This window comes from Ananas comosus, linkage group 15, assembly GCF_001540865.1.
Source record: "Ananas comosus cultivar F153 linkage group 15, ASM154086v1, whole genome shotgun sequence".
Classification (NCBI taxonomy): Eukaryota; Viridiplantae; Streptophyta; class Magnoliopsida; order Poales; family Bromeliaceae; genus Ananas; species Ananas comosus.
Genome location: NC_033635.1, coordinates 3,808,008 through 3,828,822, shown reverse-complemented (window position 1 = coordinate 3,828,822; position 20,815 = coordinate 3,808,008). Strand labels below are relative to the sequence as shown.

Genomic DNA, 20,815 nt, shown 5'->3' with positions numbered 1-20,815 from the left:
AATAGCTTTCTATATATATATATATATATATATATATATATATATATATATATATATATATATATATATATATATATATATATATATATAAAGTCCGGCTACTATACTTTTATGAGTACGATCGTCCTCGTACTCATAAGTCGTTTTCGATGATAGAGCTTTCGAATTGATGATCCATACCGTTAAACATTATCTAGAGCATTTAAAACTTCTAGAAATCAAATTTTATAATTTTTCGATATCATTACCTTATGATCAAAAGCTCATAAAATTGACAATTTTTAACAACCGATATAAGATATTTGCTAGTTTAACGGTGAAAAAGAATCGGAATAGGTTAAATTTTTGATAGAAAATTCTATTACACTACCTAAATAAAGATCAATAATTCCGATCTTAAATCGAAGATTCGATCATCCATTTTTAGAATGTCATTCGATTTTAACTGTTCATTTTATACCCGCTTGATAAACTTTATAATGATTTTAAAAATTTACGAAATTTATTTTCTAAAAGTTTCAAATACTCTAGATCATGTTTAATGGTGTGGATCGTTTATTCGAAAAGCCCAACATCGAAAACAACTTATGAGTACGAAGGGTTCTATACTCATAAGAGTATAGTAGCCCTACTATATATATATATAGTTGAGCTAGAATACTCTAAAAAACATCAAGGGAGTGATGCTTTTGAGTTTTTAACCATTGAATGGAGAGATGTAGGGTTGAGATGATGGTAGTAGGTGGTGGTAGGTAGAATAGTGTTTGATCCAAGAGGTATTAGTAATTAAGGAGTAGATGCAAGGGCTAGAAATTTAGAAGCACCAAGAAAATTGGTGCTTCTAAAAGTATTCTAACTCAATTATATATATATATATATATATATATATATATATATGCTAGGGCTACTATATATTAGAATGATAGTGGTCCTCTAAGGTTGAATGGGTAGTTGCTTGAATAGTATGATATAATGGATGAAAATAGTCAAGGGGGTAGTTTTAACGGTCAAAAATTTATGAGTACAAAGAAGTCTATACTAATAAGAGTATAATAATCGGACTCTATATATGTTAGAGCCGCTATACTCTTATGAGTATAGACCTTTTTGTACTCATAAATTTTCGATCGTTGGATGAAAAAAATGTGCGATTAGAATGATAGTAATCCTCGATTATGATGATAGTGGTCTTCTAGGGTTGAGTGGGTAGTTTTTTGAATAGTATGATCTAATAGGTGAAAATAGTAAAGTGTTAAATTTAACGGTTAAAAATTTATGAGTACAAATAAATTTATACTCATAAAAGTATATTAATAATCGAACTCTCTCTCTCTCTCTCTCTCTCTCCCTCTATATATATATATATATATATATATTAATCAAAGTATGTTATATATATATATATTAATCAAAGTATGTAATGATGACTAATACTAGTATCCTATGAAGAAGAAGAGCACTCTCATTTTCCTAGAGCTGCTGTACTGGTAAAGTTAGCTCTCCCTTGGAATTTTCCAAGAATTAAAGGGGCATTAAAGTCACTTTACTTGTTAAACTCTCAAGTAGTCAGCAGGCAGGCCTCAGGCTAAAGAGAAGCAAAAGCTAGCCATGAAAGAGAGAGAGAGAGAGAGAGAGAGAGAGAGAGAGAGACTGTGGGTGGGGGAAGCTGAGGCTATAAAGAAACAATAAATGGCAATGAAAAGCAGAGAAAGAGGAAGAAAAGAAGAGCTCGTGTCAAAACTTTGTTCTCTTTACTAGAGAGCGAGAGAGAGAGAGAGGGGGGGGGGGGGGGGGGGGTGGGTAAAGAGAAGCGAACTCTGTGGAGTATGTTGTTGCCTCTTGTAGGTAAATTGGCTGGGAGGAGATATCTCGTCCTTTATCCTTTTTTCTTTTTTGCTCTTTTTTTTTTGTGGTGCATTTTTGTTGGTGTTTTAGCTGTGTGTGGTAGAAGGTGGTGGTGTGGTGGTGGTGTGGTGGTGGGGTGAGAGAGACTGACTGACAAGGACACAGAGGGGTGGTGTGGGTGAGGGAGGGGGCATGATGGGCCTCCTGCTGCAGCTGCTGCTGCTGCTGCTGTTTAGTGGTTCTTTAGAGTACACCTGCTTGTGTCTAAAGTTGTTGGTGGTGGTAGCACTAGTGGTGTGACCTTTTAAGGTGATTTCCTCCCCTTTTCCTTCTTCTTCTTCTTCTTCTTCTTCTTAACAAACTCTCCTCTCTCTCTCTCTCTCTCCTCTCTCTCTCTCCCTACCCCCTTGTTGAGTTCCTGGGGGTTTTGGATCTTCATTTGCCTGGTTTGGGCCTCATTAATTCACTGCCTCTTCATGTTCTTAGGTATGGATTGTTTCTTAGTCTTGAGATTTTCTTTCTTTTTTTTTTTTTTTCCTTCTCAACTGCATTTAGTTTTCCTCTTTACTAGCTGTGGGTTCAGGATTTAACATTATATACTTTTCTCTTCTTGTTGCTCCTCCGCTTAGTTTGTCTTATGGGGATCTTTCTTTCTTTCTTTTTTTATAAGAAAAATGTGTTCATTTATTCTCTGTCAGCTTTGCTATTCTGGACTTGTACATTCTTCCTTATACAGCCTGGCTTAATAAATATTATTAACTCTTAATGTAGGTGGCAATATCTCCCCACCTTCAATATCTTTATTTCTTTTAACAGAATAGGATTATGACAGGCTACAGTTTTTCCTTTTTTTTTCTTCTTCCTCTTCTTTTTCTTATTTAGGTTTCTTCCACTGCATTGTAATTCTTCTCCTCTTTTTCACCTATTGCTTGATTGCTTTTATATATAATATTATATATTATATATATATATATTATATATATATATACTAATGGGTGTTGACTCGCAATAAATCGATAGCAAACGGGCTCTGTTGCCATCCATTTGTTTTCGATGGTGGAGTCTCCAAATCGACGATCGGCACCGTTGAACATGATCTATACCACTTGAAGTGCTTAGAAATCAAATTTCATACAATTTCAACATTGTTCTCTTATCCATCGAGTGGACACAAAAATGAACGGCTGAAAATAAATGTTTTTTAAAAAATGATGATAGGAGTCTTGTAATAATGATCAAGAGTATAGATCTTGTTTTAAATAGTTTAAAAAATTTTCTAACAAAAATTTAATTAATTTGGATATCTTTACGCCGTTAAACGAGAAAACGCCTCATATCGACCATTAAAATTACAAAATTTGAAACCTTTTGATCATTAGGCAAATGATGTTGAAAAGATTTCAAATTTGATTTCTAAACACTTCAAGTGGTATAGATCATGTTCAACGGTGCCGATCGTCGATTTGGAGGTTCCATCATCGAAAACAAATGGGTGGCAACGGAGCCCGTTTGCTATCGATAGTATTCTAGCTCGACTCTATATATATATATTAAAAAAATTAATTACTAAATTCCAAATTAAATGCTGGCTGTCCCATGCAGTCCCACTTGTTTTCTTGGCTCTCATACTGTATGCATTCTAACATAACCACCCTGCAATGTGTTCTGGGCAAACTTGGTAAGATCCCTTCAACCACAGCAGTAGTTTTGGTCTCTCCAAACCCCCTCCCCTCTCTTTATATAAGATGCTCATTGTCTCCTGTTCCACTGCTCCCCTTCCTCCCTCTTCAAGGTCACTGTCTTTTTGTTGCTTGGTTAAATGTGTGATCTCAACAAGTTGGGAGTTGGGCTATTAAGGAATGTGTACCACCCTTTTATATATGCACATATTTGTACATATATATATATATTAGTGGCATGAGAAGCACTGCATCTCAATAGATCTCAATAAAGGGTGAGAAAGCCATTAACAAATGAGAGTGGTGGTGATAGTGTCAGTTTAGTGTTCTGCACTTGTCTCTGGTTTCTTCAATTGTTTAGCTGTATAGTGGTTGCCAATGTCTCCTCTAATTGTCTTATTTTTTGCCACGATTTGTGCCCTCCACGGCGGATTCTCTTGTGCCCTACTTTTTAGAGGTCCTAGGCCCATCGCAGTCTGTCTCTTCATGTGTCATTTTTCCGATTTTTTGTATCTACTCAACACCACCCGTTTGAGTATTCGGCATTCTTTGTGTCCGCAGGAAGTCTGCCCACCAGCTGGACCGCCTGGCAGCGAAGTAGTTATTGATGTTTATATAGTGAAGAAGAAGGGATTGCAGTATTTTGCTTCGTGTTAAAAATGAAGTTTATGAAGCTTGGATCAAAGCCCGATACCTTTCAGACCGACGGAAAAGATGTCAGGTAATTCAAACTTAGTTTTATGATTACTTGAAGTTTGAGTGTTGATGTATTATGTTGAATCGTTTATACTAGTCTTGCTAGTTTTACATTAGGTTGTGCGACATCGTGGCTTTGTAGTTCGTATGGCTTGAGAGCCTAATAGCTCTGAAGTTTACCATTTACCATGTTGAAACCCTCACATAAACTTACCTTCTAACTCTTTAGTCTATTTCTAATCATTGTGGATTCGGCTAAAGCATGTTACAGAGATTTACCAAAGCCCAAGCCCATTTAAGCGTAGGACGCGCCATAGTTATTGGATCCTGTCAACTTGAACTCAATAGAATTTTACTGTACTGTTCACCAATATACGTGGGATTATTCTTACATTTGATTTCTTGATCCTACGGAAATGTAAAGTGCACATTGCGGCAAAACCACAGATATAGTTCCACCTCTTGATCAATTCTTTTTGTTCTTTAAGGTTTATATGACATCATTTATGAGTACCTCATATGTCATATTATGCTGCGATGCATACTTCTATCTATTCTTTTCACTTGAATATATATTAGTGAGCTGCATAGTTGATTTCACCATTGTCTTTCTATTTTAGGGTTACTTGTCACATTTGTTTCCGTGAGTTTTGACCTGGCTTGATGCCAATTTGGTCCTTGAGAGTATCAATTGTAATAATCTAGTCCTTTTTCAAGTTTGACTCTTTCTCCAATTGTCCTTAGAGTTTTGATTTGAACAATTCAGTCCCACAGTTTGACCCTGATTTTAATTTTGTCCTTGGAATTTCAATTTTGACAAAGTCGAGTCTACCAATATTACTCACATTGTTCCTTTTTGAAATAGAAGGCTATCAAATGGCCTTATTTTTTATGTGGAACAAAGTTAAAGGGAATAAATTGTTACAATTAAAACTATGAGGAATTTGAAGAGTGGATTTATCACGCGTTTTAGTTATTATACTTGATTATAGTTATTCTTTATACTCCATTCGCAACCTTCCATATTACATAATTTCAAATTAAGAAGATTTCTATAAAATTATTGCATTATGCTTTTACAGATAAATAGCCGTTTTTAAATGGAAATTGCGCTAATCCATTTGAAGTATTTTATGTAACAAGTAAATAAAATCATTACCTGTTTGGTGATCACCTTTCTATTGCTGGCATATGATCTATCAGAGTTAGTTTAATAATTTGTAGTGTCATCTTCGAGTAGTTATCGAAGTCTTAGAATGTTAATACTAATTTAAGTTGGAGAGTGTAATGATGTATAAAAAGGTCACTGCAGTGTCGTTTCCGAAGTTACTTTTACTTCTTTGGACTTAGCAAGTTGAATTCTCGTATGCACACATTAGAAGCACAAGCAAACTGGTGTTCCTGGGCAATTTTTAGCAACTCTACGCATACTAGTACTAGATTTTCTCTTTATATATTCTTTGGCCGACAAAAGTGGATCTTCTCCAAGCATTTCTTCTTTTACTGATAAAAGTAGTATGCCTACATATTACTCTAAAATTACGTAATGTTTTTGTACTAATTTAATTCATTTTTCTTTTCTATTTGTTTAATGATGGAACAATTCATCTTTTGCAGGATTGTGGCAAGTGAATTAGCAACTGACATCATTGTTCATGTAGGAGACGTGAAATTCCATCTACACAAGGTAATGTTTGCTCTCCTGGAAATCATTTTGTTAGAAGACAAGTATAGGTTCTTTATTACCTTCAATTTTTGAAAAAGCTCGAGTTATTTCACATCATATCAATCCAGGAATGCAGAGTTTGGATTGGATATATCCTAGTTATATATTATTTAAAAATAAAATATCTGTCCATTTAATCCAGATTTCATGTTGAGGCCAATGAAATGTCTCATGCCTATCGGTGTCTGTGTTATTTTTTTAGAATATTGTTTATTATACGATTTTATCGTAGATAACTATATCTTTTAGGTAACATGATATTAGAGCAAGAGGTTTTGAGTTTGAATTCGACCATGCTTAATGAATAATGTAAGCAAATGCCAATAACGAGCCTTGCATGCAAAGTATATAAAACACTGTTCTCTAATAGCTTCAACTTATAGAGGGTTCGTTCGCTGTAACACAGTAGCAGTGTGCTTGAATTTGTTCTTTTGGCAACGGATAATTTAATAAAAGCTAGAAAAGATTCTAGATAATTATTTGCTTTTGTAGTATAGTCCTGTTAGTAATAGTTTTGCTACCACACTTTCTTTTTTGCTTCGGCTTGTTTCAATATGCATGATTATCCTTTATCTTAGTGTGCAATCTTTTTTCCAGAATCTATGAGTCTTATAGTTAAATTGATAATAATTTGGTTTAAAAAAAAAAAGAGAATCTTCTGTTCAAAATTCCTTAGTGGAAAAAACTCATTAGTCCTTATTTTCAATTCGTGGTGCTGATGGTTCTTTTATACCTTCCCTACTCTACTTAACATATGCAGTTTCCGCTTCTTTCCAAGAGTTATCGGTTGCAGAGGTTGGTCGGTGATGAAAATGGTGACGAAATTCACATTCCAGACATCCCGGGTGGTCCTGTGGCCTTCGAGATCTGTGCCAAATTCTGTTACGGCGTCACTGTCACCCTTAATGCGTACAATGTTGTCACCGCGCGGTGTGCAGCTGAGTACTTGGAGATGCACGAGACGGTGGAGAAAGGAAATCTTATATACAAGATCGAAGTCTTTCTGAGCACTAGCATTTTCCGAAGCTGGAAAGATTCGATCATTGTTCTTCAGACCACAAAACCTCTCCTACCTTTCTCCGAAAATCTCAAGTTGGTTAGCCACTGCATAGATTCTATAGCTTCCAAGGCTTCAATTGATTCTTCTAAGGTCGAATGGTCGTACACGTACAACAGAAAGAAGCTTCCATCTGAAAATGGCTTCGATTCACACTGGAACGGCGTTAAGAAGCAGCAGTCAGTGCCCAAAGATTGGTGGGTTGAGGACTTGAGCGAACTCGAATTGGATTACTTCAAGCAAGTTATAGCTGCCATTAAATCCAAGGGGAGAGTTTCCCCACAGGTGATTGGAGAAGCTTTAAAGGCTTACACATATAAAAGGCTCCCATCTTTAAGTAAAGCTTCTATGATCCATGGAGATGTAAAAATTCAATCACTCGTAGAAAATATTATATGGTTATTACCGCCCGGAAAAGGTTCGGTCTCGTGCAGTTTCCTTCTCAAGCTACTGAGAGTTGCGAGCTTGTCGGGCAGTGGAGAAGCGGGCAAGAGAGAACTTATTAAGCGGATTGGGCGACAGTTGGAGGAAGCATCCGTGCCCGACCTTTTGATCCCTACTGTGGAAGGAGAGAACACAATCTATGATATTGATATGGTTCTTAATATAGTGGAGGAATTTGTCATGCAGGATAACAGAAGTGCTAAATCGTGCGCTGAGGTTACTGAAGAGCTCGAGGGAATGAAGAGCCTAAGTATAGTTTCAGGTGCCTCCATGGTCGCCGTGACGAAGCTGGTTGATGGTTATCTTGCGGAGGTTGCGAAGGACCCGAATCTACCTCTTTCCAAATTTGTGGATCTAGCTGAAATGGTATCGAATGAATCCAGGGCGGTGCATGATGGACTTTATCGCGCGATTGATATGTTTTTGAAGGTATTTAACAATTTTCTCTATAGCAATATTCTCTTAGTACAAAATTCGCATTAATCTTTAGATAACCCTTTGGGTGGTATAGCCTACTTTTGCACTAATATCCTGTGGGCTTCGTTTTTGAAACCTTTTTTTTCCCCTTAAATTTTGTGATGTTGAACTGGGCTGCTAATGGCAGATTGTTTGCAATCTGTACACACTTTCCTAATCTTCTTTGATGTAAAGTTTAGAAACACAAACAACAGCACGGAAAACATGTGATTGGTCTCTAACATACAGAGAACCTGAATTTTTCTTAAAATTGCAATGACAGAGTTTTGAGATATAGTGACTACATTTGGACTGTCTGATCGATGGTTTTGATGAGCCTTTCTTTCGTCTAAATATGAGCAGGAGCACCCGAGCATGAACAAGAGCGACAGGAAGAAGCTGTGCGGGCTGATCGACTGCAAGCGGCTGTCGCCCGATGCCTGCGGGCACGCCGTGCAGAACGAGCGCCTCCCCTCGCGAATGGCCGTGCAAGTCCTCTACCACGAGCAAGCCAGGGCTTGTGCCACCGCTGCTGCCGCCGCCGCCAATTGCCGGTCGGACAGCGGCGGCATCACCTCCTACGGGAGCTCGCGGTCGGCCGGGACGACAAACACCACCGAAGACGAGTGGAATGGGGTTGAAGACCTAAAGTCCGTCGACAAGTCCATGAAGCTAGGAGGGAGCCGCGGCGGAGGGAGCGAGAGAAGCAGCAGCAGCAACGAGGCCAACAAGAAGCACTTAAGTGGGAAGGGCTCGAACGAGAAGCCGAAAGTTATAGCGACACCGAAGAAGATACTCGGAAAGATCTTGTCGAGCAAAGGGCAGGGCGGAGAGAATAGTAGTTCGGATACGTCCGGGAGCCCCGGATCGGCCAACCACGAGGAGCCGAAGTCTACGCCTGCAAGAAGCATTAAGTACTATGTTTCGTAAAAGCTGCGGTATGCTTTACAAGCCTGGAAGAAGCAGTTTTAGCTGTTCTACAAATCATTTTGAGCAATGAAACCTCAACTTTGTGTTTAATTATGAAAGAGCAAAGGAAATGTAATGGTTTTGGTAGGAGATTATCAGGAGAAGGTGGCTTTGGGTTGTAGTCATCCAGATGTTATTCTGTAAACTGTTGCTATGAAATCAGTGAAATCTTATATGTGACCTCTTATCTTAAATTAAACCAACTTCAATGTTTTTTTTTTCTCTTTTTTTTTTTTATCTTGAGAATCAGGCCCTATGCTTTTCTTTCTGATTGGGTTATAATGACATTTTTGTTGGGTCTTTGCATGTTTTTCCTGTCTTTTGGAACAAGTATTTTTACTAAGAATGTGTTTGATTTTCTCGAAATGTATCTTGAAAAACAAAGATTAGGCTAAACTTCAATTTGGCCCCATGAGGTGTAGCATGTTTTAATGGGTTTATTTTTATTTTACCGTAAAGGAAAAGGGATATTCTTTTTTTTTTTTTATGTTTTTTGGCTAACTATAGTAGTGTTGCATAATGTAGCATTATATAATCCGAGTAGGGCTGCTGTGCTCTTAAGAGCACAGCAACCCCTGTGCTATTAAAGCATCCACCATCCATCTAAATAGATGGATGGCTGAGATTAAGTGGCCTTTTAACAAGGAAATCCACAGTTAAATGGGTTAGATTTAACGGACTTCTCTCTCCTTTTTTTTTGTCTTTTCTTTTTTCTTTCTCTCGTCTTCTTCCCAGGCTATCTCCCTCCCTCTATAGTGAATGCTTCACCTCCTCACTTCTCCCCCAATCTCTCTCCCTCTCCCTCTCCTATGGAATCATGGAGCTCCGTATCTTTGAGCGCCCCCCACATTTTGCAGCCAACCCCCCAACCCACATAATATCCCGAAAAAAAAGAAGAGAGAAAAAGATTTTTTTAACTATAATTTGAGATGTTCTAAAGTCATATCGCTAAGCAGAGATATAAGAACAAAAGAAGCATAGTGACATTTTCTTGCACGAGAGTGACGAATGGATGATATCACATTCCACAAACAATCTAAGAAAGATTGAAGTTTCTCGATGAACTTCGGTTAGTGCCTGCGACTTACCGACAAGGCAAATAAAGCTAGTGATAGCCATTTTATCCAATGATACTGAAGCTTTGAGCAGAAAAATCTTACAAATTAGCAACTTGGTTGTTTGAGGAATTTGAGAACGTCCGCAAACACTTCAACTTCACCATTTCTACAAATCAAAATCGAAATTNGAAAAAAAAGAAGAGAGAAAAAGATTTTTTAACTATAATCTGAGATGTTCTAAGAGATATAAGAACAAAAGAAGCATAGCGACATTTTCTTGCACGAGAGTGACAAAACGATGATATCGTATTCCACAAACAATCTAAGGAAGATTGAAATTTCTGGATGAACTTCGGTTAGCGCCTGCGACTTGCCAACAAGGCAAATAAAACAAGAGTCCCCTGATACAGTGATAGCCATTTTATCCAATGATACTGAAGTTTTGAGCAGAAAAATCTTACAAATTTGCAACTTGGTTGTTTGAGGAATTTGAGAACGTCCGCAAACACTTCAACTTCACCATTTCTACAAATCAAAATCGAAATTCTTCACCAAGTGCATGATAGAAAACTCAACAAAAGGGTTTATTATGATGTTTATTTAAGTCAATAAATTTTATCAAAATTATAATTTTATTTTGTTCTGATTAAATAATTTTTATTTTGAAATAGAATAATTGTGTATCCAAGCAAATTTTTTAAAAAATAGTAAACGGAGAAATTATTGACAAATAACAACACAGCGTAACACCACCAAATCAATAACCGTTCTTCAAATTTAGTTCCCACCACATCAATAAAAAAGAGAAAAAAAGAAAAAAAAATAAAGAAAGCACAAAACAAACGTGTGTGCTTTGTACTATGAACAGGAAAGACCCGAATTAAAAAAAAAAAAAAAATGTTGCTATGAGATCATCTCTCCGACGCTGCTTCTTCTTCGCACTCTCCATGGCGTCATCATCCCCCGCGCCGCTCCGCGGCCCCCAAACCCTCCCGAAATATCCTAGTGCGCGCCTCGCCCTCCTGCCCAACACCTACGCCTCTACAACCCTCCTCCCTCCTCCCTCTCCTCCTCCTCCCCTTCTTCTCCGACGTCTCCGACGGCGCTCAAAGATACGGAGGAGCTCCACGATTCCACATGAGAGGGAGAGAGAGAGAGATTGGGGGAGAAGAGAAGAGGTGAAGCATTCACTGTAGAGGGAGGGAGATAGCCTGGGAAGAAGACAAGAGAAAAGGAAGAAAGAGAAAGAGAAAGAGAAAAGAAAAAAAGAAAAGACAAAAAAAAGGAGATAGAGGAAGTCTGTTAAATCTAACCCATCTAACTGTGGGTTCCTTTTTTAAAATACCACTCAATCTCAGTCATCCATCTATTTAGATGGATGATGGATGCTTNAAAAAAAAAAAATGTTCCTATGAGATCATCTCTCTGACGCTGTCGCACTCTCCAGCGTCGTCATCCCCCGCGCCGCTCCGCGGCCCCCAAACTCTCCCCAAATATCCTAGCGCGCGGCTTGCCCTCCTCGCCCAACACCTACGCCTCTACAACCCTCCTCCCTCCTCCCCCTTCTCCTCCTCCTCCCCCTCTTCTCCGGCGTCTCCGGCGGCGCTCAAAGATACGGAGGAGCTCCACGATTCCACAGGAGAGGGAGAGGGAGAGAGATTGGGGGAGAAGAGAAGAGGTGAAGCATTCACTGTAGAGGGAGGGAGATAGCCTGGGAAGAAGACGAGAGAAAAGGAAAAAAAGAAAAGACAAAAAAAAGAGGAGAGAGAAGAAGTCCGTTAAATCTAACCCATCTAACTGTGGGTTCCCCTTTTAAAAGGCCACTTAATCTCAGCCATCCATCTATTTAGATGGATGGTGGATGCTTTAATAGCACAGGAGCTGCTGTGCTCTTAAGAGCACAGCAGCCCTACTCTATATAATCCTATAATTTGCATTTCTATGTCCTATGATTTGAAAAAAGTATCACTTATTATCCTATTGAAAGATAGGTTTTTATAGTGAAATAAAAATAAAACTATAAGATAGTTTAATATAACCTTTTCGAAAAGGGAATGACAAAGTAAAAAATGCACTAAACCGCATGGGAACGAGTTGAAGTTTAACTGAAAAACCTAATTATAGAGTTTCCTTAAATAGTTCCATCTAAATTATATTTCTGCGAAACCTCCAATTACAATAATAAAGGCAAAAACTTTAGCACATCTCAAAGCAATACAAAAGGGATTTGTGAAGGAGATAAAGAAAATGAAGCACATAAGTAATTTACGCTCCTCCCTAAAAAATTGTGAAATTGTATGGTGGTAACCACAACTTTAGGGCATTTGAAAATGACTATCCTACTTCTAAAAATTTTAATTTTATACATAGGCTTTCAAATAGTTTGATTTGCTTTATTAAAGTAATTGCTCACACCTGATGCCTCCAGATATTCATGCATATATCATACCTTACTTTCCTATAAATGAATGTTACATTGTTAATTCAGTTATTCAACTTTTAATTGACCGACACTTTCTAGCGCAAGTGGGAAAGAATTTAGTGGTTGGTATCCGAGATTTTAAGCTTGAATTATAATTGATTCATATTTTCAGTTAAATTTATTTGTAAAATAAAATAAACGAACCGGATAGCATGCTATCTATTTTTCAAAAAAAATCTTTTAATTGAAAAAACGCTCTACGAATGTACAAGTGCACCGGATGCATGCAACACCTTCTAAAGTTAATGATCAGTTAAATAATAATAATAATAATAAGTTAATTAGTAAAATCAAAGTTTTTGAAAGTTAGATAATTCTTTCCGAACAACTTATTAAATTTCAAATTAGTTGCATACATTTTTACCAGAAAACACACACACACACACACACTGTTTTTTGCCCTTTTTTTTTTTTTTGAGAGAGAGATAGGTAGCACGCTATCCGCTTCGTTTATTTCATTTAGAAATAGACTTAGCTGAAAATATGAATCAACTAGTATTCGAACTTGGGTCTCGGATACCAACCGCCAAATTTTTTTTTTTTTTTTTTTTACCCTAATTTTGTTCTATCCAAATGGAGGCTGCAGCTTCTGGCATCCCTGGGAGCTTTTCCCACTGTATTTGATTGACTCCCAAACAGAGTGAAAACCCAATTTCAAAGGCCAAAAGTGCTTTGTACTCCAGCTTGGGCTTATTTTACTTGCTTTGCATAGAAATTGGCTGATGGGACAGAGAACTTTCTCCCAATGCCCCAAAGTCCACCACCCAAATGAGTATCTTTTTGAGTCAAAAGCACCATTGGGAGCAGTGAGAGTGGGGACTAACAGTGTGTTCATCAGATTGTGATTGGACCCAACAACTTCTTTTAATTAATTAAAGAGATAAATTATTGGACCCACTATTTGGTCCTTTTTCTCTTGTCAAGTTTTAGTAGTGGGACCTTGTTGGCTTCTTCCTCTTAGGCCACCCACGTTTAAAACAAAAAAAAAAAAAAACAAAGACCAATGCTACCTGCACATTCCAAAATAAATATAAATCATACACTTTACTTAATTTAAAAAAATTATCTCACTAACTAGTAAAGCAGTTCAATTTTTAGGATAGATAAGATGTATAATTTATACACCACCGAGGGTTATGCACTTTTTAGCGTTTCTCGAAAGAATAGATATATAGATTAGGGCTACTATACTTTATGAGTATAGTTTTTTTTATACTCATAAGTTTTCGGCTGTCGTATGAAGAGATGTGCGGTTAGGATGATAGTAGTTTTCGGTTAGGATGATAGATACCCCCACCCACACACTTTTTGGTTGTTAGATCTATCTCTTTGATCATTTCTATCCGTTAGATCATACTATTCAACCGATCACCCACTCAAGCTTAGAGAACCTCTGTCACATATGCGTGTGTGAAAGCTTTAGCTATGTAAAAAGTTTCGATTTGAAAATATTTGATAGGAGTTAAAGTTAAGATCTATTGCTCAAATAATACATGAAATAATCGACAGCACTAAAAACTTAAAAGTTGTCATAGAATGATATTTTACTATTTTATATTCAACACTAAGTAGGCCATGCATTATCATGGAGGTTAGGTGCATTGCAATCCAAAAATTTTATTTGTATATTTATGTACAAGAGATTGATATTATTGTTTGTATGTATGAGATATATCAGCTGCAGAAAAGACTTTCTTGTCACAATATGTATTATCTTTGTCTTGTGGAGCCCTATGTTTATATGCAAGTGAGATTTTGATTCCACTTGTACATGATAGAGTTTTGGAGGTTTGTGGGCTAAATTTGAGGTGGGTGGGGTTTGCTTGTTCTTGTTGCCTCTCTCTCTCTCTCTCTCTCTCTCTCTCTCTCTCTCTCTCTCTCTTGTGACTATGGCAGGTAGAAAGGAGAGGATAAAAAAGTTTATTGGAACAGGATATTTCTTGGTATGAAGTCCAAAGTATGATAGATACCCCAGAAAAGGTCGATCTCCTTCACTATTGCTTTGGTACCTCAGGTGTGTTATGTGGAAGTGGAATTTGGAATAAATGGTAAAGGGTCAACAACACACCCTACAAGTCTTAAATGAGTGTTCATGATCTCCACCCCTTTTTTTTTTTTTTTTTTTCTGATCTTTGGTGTGTTCCATGATGGATGAAATACCAAAAATTATATATAGTTCTTAAGAATCCCTCCTTGATACACTTACATATGGAGCATGTTTGTTTTACTGAAACTGGACTTTGAATTGAAGTGGAGTTTCCTGAAAATTCCTTCTTCTCCATTGTTTGCTTCATAGTTATGAAAGTAAATTTTCATTAGTTCTGCTGTTTATTTAGTAAGAATTGTATGATATAAAACTATAATTTATATATAAATAATAATTAATTTAATAAATAAAAATAATATAATTATATTTTTATATAATTAGCTTTAAATTTAAAATATATTGTTTATACATAAATTATAGTAATACAACAATAAAATTATAAAATAAAAAAATATTAATACTTAATTAATCAATTTTTATCATATTTTAATTGTACAAACTAAATAAAAAAAATATTAAAATTTAACTAATCAATTTTTATCATATTTTAAATATGCCAACCGAATAAAAAAATAATTAGTGTCATAATTAAATATTAATTTTTCTTCACCTCTCTTTACCGTAATTGACTTCGACCCACGATGGGTTGAAGTCAATTACGTCATTTCAAGTTAACTTGAATTTCGACTATAACTATTTTACGACGGATCAAATAATGAAAGTAATCATTTATGGTAAAAACAACTTTCCTTCTCTGCACTTCTAACCTACTTCCACCCAAACAAACATGCCCCCATGGTATAAGAAAAAAGCCTTTATCGCCATTATAAACTTCTCATAAGATGTTGAACTTAAACTAGAATATTATTATTATGCATGCAAACATGAAACTGAGATTGTACTACTAGTTTCCTAACTAATATTGTAAGCATATATATAGTTTTGTTAAAATGTGATCATGTTTAATAAATGAACTTGTTTAAATTGTCAAATGTTTACTTTCAAAAAAGAGAAGTTGGTTGCATCCTGTCCTATATAGGGCCTAACTAAAAGCTTCCTCTTTAATTGAGTTGATCACTCAATTTCTAACCTACCCATTACTTCCTTAATTTCTTTCTACACGCGTCGATGCAATTTTCGCAGATTTTTTGTCAACGGAGATTAAAAATTCCATTCAATGAACTCTAGAATGACTGAGACTTGGGTCCAATATCCTTTTTTTTAAAAAAATTGCTAATGTGATCGAGAGCTTTACCATCCAACAGGTTGCTAGTTGCATAGATAAGAAAAACAAGTTTAAGGACAAAATAAGCATTAAATAAATGCTAAAAGGTGAGTTTAGGTATAAGCATCTTGTTGATTTGCACAACTAGGCATGTACAACTAATAGGCTCAAGCAATTACTTGGAATGTACAAATTTGGGGCTTCGAATCAAGTCAAAAGTAGGTAGGTTTAGACTAAATACGAAATTGGATTGGTCGCCTTATTAGCGTCGTTGACACTAATTCCTTGCTCTAATTACCTTTAGTCAAAAGGTTTGTGAGAAAGTTATGAGTGAAAGTGGTGTGGATTAATGGGGCTCCACACGGCCGGGCTCACCGACTCGAAGAGTCGACGCAAAAGTGTTTTAAGAATAATGCGATTTTGATCTGAGTGTGGTTTAGTGGTTAGTGATCAAAAGCTACCTTTAATTTGGCGATTAGTTTGTGTTGTTTTTCCTGTGAGCGTTTATTATCTAGTTGCACTTTGCGGAAGCATTGATTACATTCACATTTACACGAGATATGGTAGATAGGGGAAAAGATCTCCACATAAAAAGATTTGGGTGTTTGGATTGTCCGGCTACGCAACTTCGCTTACTTTTCACTTGATTTGTGAATTGAAGTAGAGAGGTAGAGGTACACCTTTCTCAGCAATCGCATTGTTTTTTTGTCGATGGAGTAATTTTTCAATTTGTTTTTCATTTTACTAGCTCCGTAAAAGAATAATAAATAGCGGCCATTAAGAACTTTGTCTCCTCAGTTGTCGTATCAAACTTCGTTAGTTAGTATAGGTCTAATCAAAATCGCAAACTTTCAATTTATTTGTCGGTTTTGGAGATCAAAAAATTATCATTTGTTGGATGGATAGAGTAGTTTACTTCATCACAAATAATGCACACAATTTAAGTAAAAATAAAATAAAATTACCAAAACGGTGATATGATGAATAATGATTTGAAAATAGGAAAGAAAGAGCTGAAATTCAAATCCCAAAAAGGGGAGCCGTTGGATTCAAAACGGACGTTCCAGATCAAACGAACGGGGCATAACTTTTGCTCCACATAATCCGCGGGATCTCCCATCCCATCTCCCACAAAACACCCAAAAACCGTTACGTAGTAATAATCCTTTTTTAAAACCCCCAAAACAAAAGCCAAAGTCAACACCCCCCCGTAACAATCCCCCCGTCACCAGGGCGGAATTCCAAAATTGCCACGTCACTACTCCCCCTCTCCCCTCCCTGAATCATCTCTACAGTTCATAACATAACATACACCCCCCCCACTTTTTTTTCCATTTTTTTTAAAATCTACTAAATATAAAAAGAGGGGAAAATTTTTATACCTCTCTTGGGTCGACGAAGATGGACGGAGCCGGCGCCGATTTGGTCCAATCGCCGAGTTCTTCTTCTTCTTCGTCTTCGTCGTCGTCGTCAGGGACCTGGGAGAGGCGCTTGGCGCACCAGAGGTCCTCGGCGCAGGAGAGGCGGCGCCAGTGGGGGATCGCGCGGCGCAGGGGCTCGCACGCGGCGACCTCGGTGGCGACGACGGCGGCGCGGCCCCGCGCCATGTTGTGCGCGTGGCGGAAGAGCGCCGCCGCCGCGGCCGGCGCGGCGGGGCCGTCGCCGCCGAGCCCGTAGACGAACCAAGCCGCGAAGGGCCGGAAGACGTCGGGCACCGCCGGCACCCCCAGCCACGGCGCCGCCCTGTCCGCCGCCCTGCTGGCCGCCGCCGCCGCCCGCCGCAGCCGCGACGCCCCCCGCACCTCGAGGCGGAACACCCCCCCGCAGTCCCACACGCTGGCCACCGCCCACGACCCCGGCGGCGCCGCCACGAACTCCTCCGCCCCCCTCCACCGGAACCCTAACCCTAGCCCCTCCTCCTCTTCGACCACCGCGACGAAGGTGCCGAGCGAGAGCGGGTTGTCGAGGATGGCGTCGACGTCGCGGGGGAAGAACTCCGTGGCGGCGAAGCGCTTCCGGTAGAGCGCTTCGGCGTCGCGGGCGTGGAGGCGGACGATGGAGACGCGGCGGGGGATGCGGAGGCGGTGGGCGAACACCGGGTGCACGAGGATGGACGGCGTGCGGAACTTGGTGTACCCGCACCGCCCCGTGAACAGCTCGATCGACGCCGCGTTGTCCTTCTCCGTCGCCATGTACGCGTACTCCGCCCCCTCCTCCCCGAACCACTCCTCCATCTTCCTCACCAGTTTCATCCCTATCCCCATCCTTCTATATTTATACATACATACATGCATTCCCACATGCACATTAATTAGTTATCTAAATCTCTAAAAATTATTACAAATTAACTTAATTTACCAACCGATGCGAAGGGGAGACGCGGAGGCCGAGCAGGTATCCCAGCTTGGTGTAGACTGGAGCCATCGCCGCGTCAGCGTCGGCGTCGGTGTCAGTGCCTGCTGCACTGTTCTCCTCCTTCTTCTTCTTCTTCTTACCGCAGGTGACGGTCTTGACGCAACCGCGGATGAGACCCACAATTTGTCTCCCCGGCCCACCAGTCTCAGCTACCTAACAAAATTTTAATTCAATTATATAAAAAAATATATATAAAAAATATATATATACATATGAAGGGAAGCGTGGAAATGTAAAAATAATAATAATAATAATAAGAAATGAGATAATAATATAATTAGGCAGATATATAATATACCAGCATGAGATAGGCCGGAGAGTGGCGGATGCGAGCGACGGGGTCGCCGAGGAGGTCGGTGAAGAGCGACATCTCGCCGCTCGGCCCCACCTCGCACATCCGGTCCACCGCCAGCGCCGCGTCGCAGTCGGTCTTCGGGTTGTACTCCCTGATGATCACCAGCACTCTCACCTCTTCTTCTTTCATTCTCTACGACTATTATATTTTCCACGCAAAATACAAAGATAGATTGGTTGATAGATAGATGGAGAGATAGAAGAGGAGGTGATTATCTTTCTCTTTCTCTTTCTCTTCCTCTTCTCAGAGGGTAACGGAAGGTGATGAGGTAGGAGAGAAGCATGAAAGCAATTCTAAGTTCATGGAGAAAGGGTGATTTATAGGCGAAGGATCACAGCTTTTCCGCTGCGGGGGTTATATATATATATATAGTATCACTATGTAGATATATGTATATATGTTTTTCTCTCTCTAACGCGCTCATTCACAACGTTTCACTTTCTCCTGAATCACGTGTGGGAGCAAGCGAGAGAGCCAAAGAAGAAGAAAGAAAAGGTTAGGAAATAACTATAGTAATAATTATTATTATAACAAGAAAGATTAAACACAAAAAACAAAAAACCCATGAAAATAATATATAATTGATACATATAGTCTATATAAAGAAAGCACTTTCTCCTTTTGCTTACGTTTTCCAAATATAACGAAAAAAATGGGTTCTCTCACAAGGCGCCCTTTGGTTTCGCTCTTCTTATTTTGGCTTGGGGGACTTTCTAGTGGTGGAGCGTATGATTGGGTCCTTATTGATTGAGTGAGCGGGTCTTGAATACATACCCATCTCACTCCGCACTTTCTCTCTCTAGACTTTAATTTCCACCACCTCTCTACAGTACCATACACAAAAATTTGTTACATCCGTGCGTAAGTACAAGCGTATAAGATTGTATAACATTATGTCATTTGTACAAAGTAAAAGGACCGATAAGATTGAACCGTGCGGATCTCACATTATATTGATTTTCGTATACTTATGATTTGAAAGGTATAGTAGACGCAGAGATACATTCAGAGAGAGAGAGAAGAGGGTGAAGTTGTACTCGTACACAATCAATTAATACGCGCCCCTTGGAGCGCGAAGTCATGGAATAGTGCATGCATGTTGACAACACCATACATGCATGCATGATGCATGTGATGATGTCCAATGTGGTATGTCGTTTCCCATCACTCATTGATCTGTAAACATAGTTAAGTATTGGGGTATGATAGGGAAAATTTTAACTATTGTTTTGTCGGGGAGTGAGTTATACGCTATTTTAAGTACATTGGCAACTATTGCGAACTTTGATATTTGTAAATTAATAAAAAGGGATTTGCTAACTATTCGACATCTTATTATAATGAAGCCAAGTTTTTCTAGTGTGTTAGGATTGGGGTAAAGTATTCGTGATGCGGCGAGCTGGAGAGGCACGAATAGGCCTGTAAACATGAAAATTCTCAAAACAGTATGAACGATAGATTAATTTGATGGTCTCGATGTGGGGATCTACTGAACAGAACAAATTGGTAGAAGAAAATTATTGAAACTATGCATTACAATTTGTATTTTGTACTTTGACAGTTGCTATTCTATTTACAACTGTATTAAATTAATCACGTCGAACCAAAATTTCACTTTTCTTTTTATACTTTGACACCGTTTTATGCTATCTTTACAATAAATGTCCAAATTGCTATCTCTAAGCTCGTGAATCGCGACGACTCGACCATGATTGAGAACAAAATGTGCAAAGTTGTGCAACCAAGTAGCTAACATGGGGCTCATCACATGGTAAATTCTAGCTCCACTAGATACTCTTATCCCAAATATTATCTTAATTAAGCCATTAGAACCTCAATTAAGTCAAATCCTTAATGCATGTAATAGGAGAGGAAGGAGAAAAAAAAAACTCTGTTGACTACAACTTTGACTTTTTATAACGTTTTAAGTCAAATCCTTAATGCATGTAATAGAGAATTAAAAAAAAAAGCAAAAAAAAACCTCTGTTGACTAGAAATTTGCCCATTTTCCTATTTTTTAACTTTATCCAGAAAGTACATATATCTGAGTGTGTCTGGTATGCTTCTGGAAGCACGGAGCGCTCCGTACTTCCAAGTTGTTTTCGATGTTCGGACTTTCGAATCGACAATCGACTCTGTTAGACTTGATTTAGAGTATTTGAAGTATCTAGAAAATAAATTTTGTGATTTTTCGATATAATTTGCCTAGTGATCGAAATGGCTCAAAATCAACGACTGAAAATAAAAATCTTACAAAATATGATGATATGACATTAAAATTTTAGATCAAAGTTATTGATCTTATTTTATATGGTATAAAGAATTTTCTATCAAAATTTCATATGATTTGAATATTTCTAC

General features: G+C 38.2%; 2 protein-coding genes across 3 annotated transcripts; one reads left to right on the top strand and one right to left on the bottom strand.

Annotated features, from left to right (window-relative positions):
- Positions 1,992–9,059, top strand: LOC109721811 (BTB/POZ domain-containing protein NPY4-like). The gene is made up of 5 exons (XM_020249604.1): positions 1,992–2,331; positions 4,086–4,245; positions 5,838–5,907; positions 6,707–7,876; positions 8,267–9,059. Exons 2-5 carry the CDS (start codon positions 4,184–4,186, stop codon positions 8,831–8,833), a joined length of 1,869 nt encoding a protein of 622 aa, XP_020105193.1. The 5' UTR covers positions 1,992–2,331; positions 4,086–4,183; the 3' UTR covers positions 8,834–9,059.
- LOC109721113 (probable N-acetyltransferase HLS1) lies at positions 16,624–20,570 on the bottom strand. Of its 2 annotated transcripts, none has more exons than XM_020248534.1 (3): positions 18,398–20,570; positions 18,047–18,252; positions 16,624–17,952 (listed from the first exon to the last, which is right to left on the bottom strand). In XM_020248534.1, the coding sequence occupies exons 1-3, from the start codon at positions 18,581–18,583 to the stop codon at positions 17,061–17,063; spliced, it is 1,284 nt and encodes a 427-aa protein (XP_020104123.1). In that variant the 5' UTR covers positions 18,584–20,570; the 3' UTR covers positions 16,624–17,060. The 2 variants fall into 2 exon arrangements, with proteins under 2 accessions (XP_020104123.1, XP_020104124.1); XM_020248535.1 differs by having other exon boundaries at positions 16,624–17,949.

Coding starts and splice junctions, on each gene's coding strand:
- LOC109721811 (XM_020249604.1), top strand. CDS start 4,184: ATGAAGTTTATGAAGCTTGGATCAAAGCCCGATACCTTTCAGACCGAC. Junction 4,246..5,837: donor ACCGACGGAAAAGATGTCAG/GTAATTCAAACT, acceptor CATCTTTTGCAG/GATTGTGGCAAGTGAATTAG. Junction 5,908..6,706: donor TGAAATTCCATCTACACAAG/GTAATGTTTGCT, acceptor TAACATATGCAG/TTTCCGCTTCTTTCCAAGAG.
- LOC109721113 (XM_020248534.1), bottom strand. CDS start 18,583: ATGAAAGAAGAAGAGGTGAGAGTGCTGGTGATCATCAGGGAGTACAAC. Junction 18,253..18,397: donor CTCCGGCCTATCTCATGCTG/GTATATTATATA, acceptor AAATTTTGTTAG/GTAGCTGAGACTGGTGGGCC. Junction 17,953..18,046: donor CGCGTCTCCCCTTCGCATCG/GTTGGTAAATTA, acceptor GTATAAATATAG/AAGGATGGGGATAGGGATGA.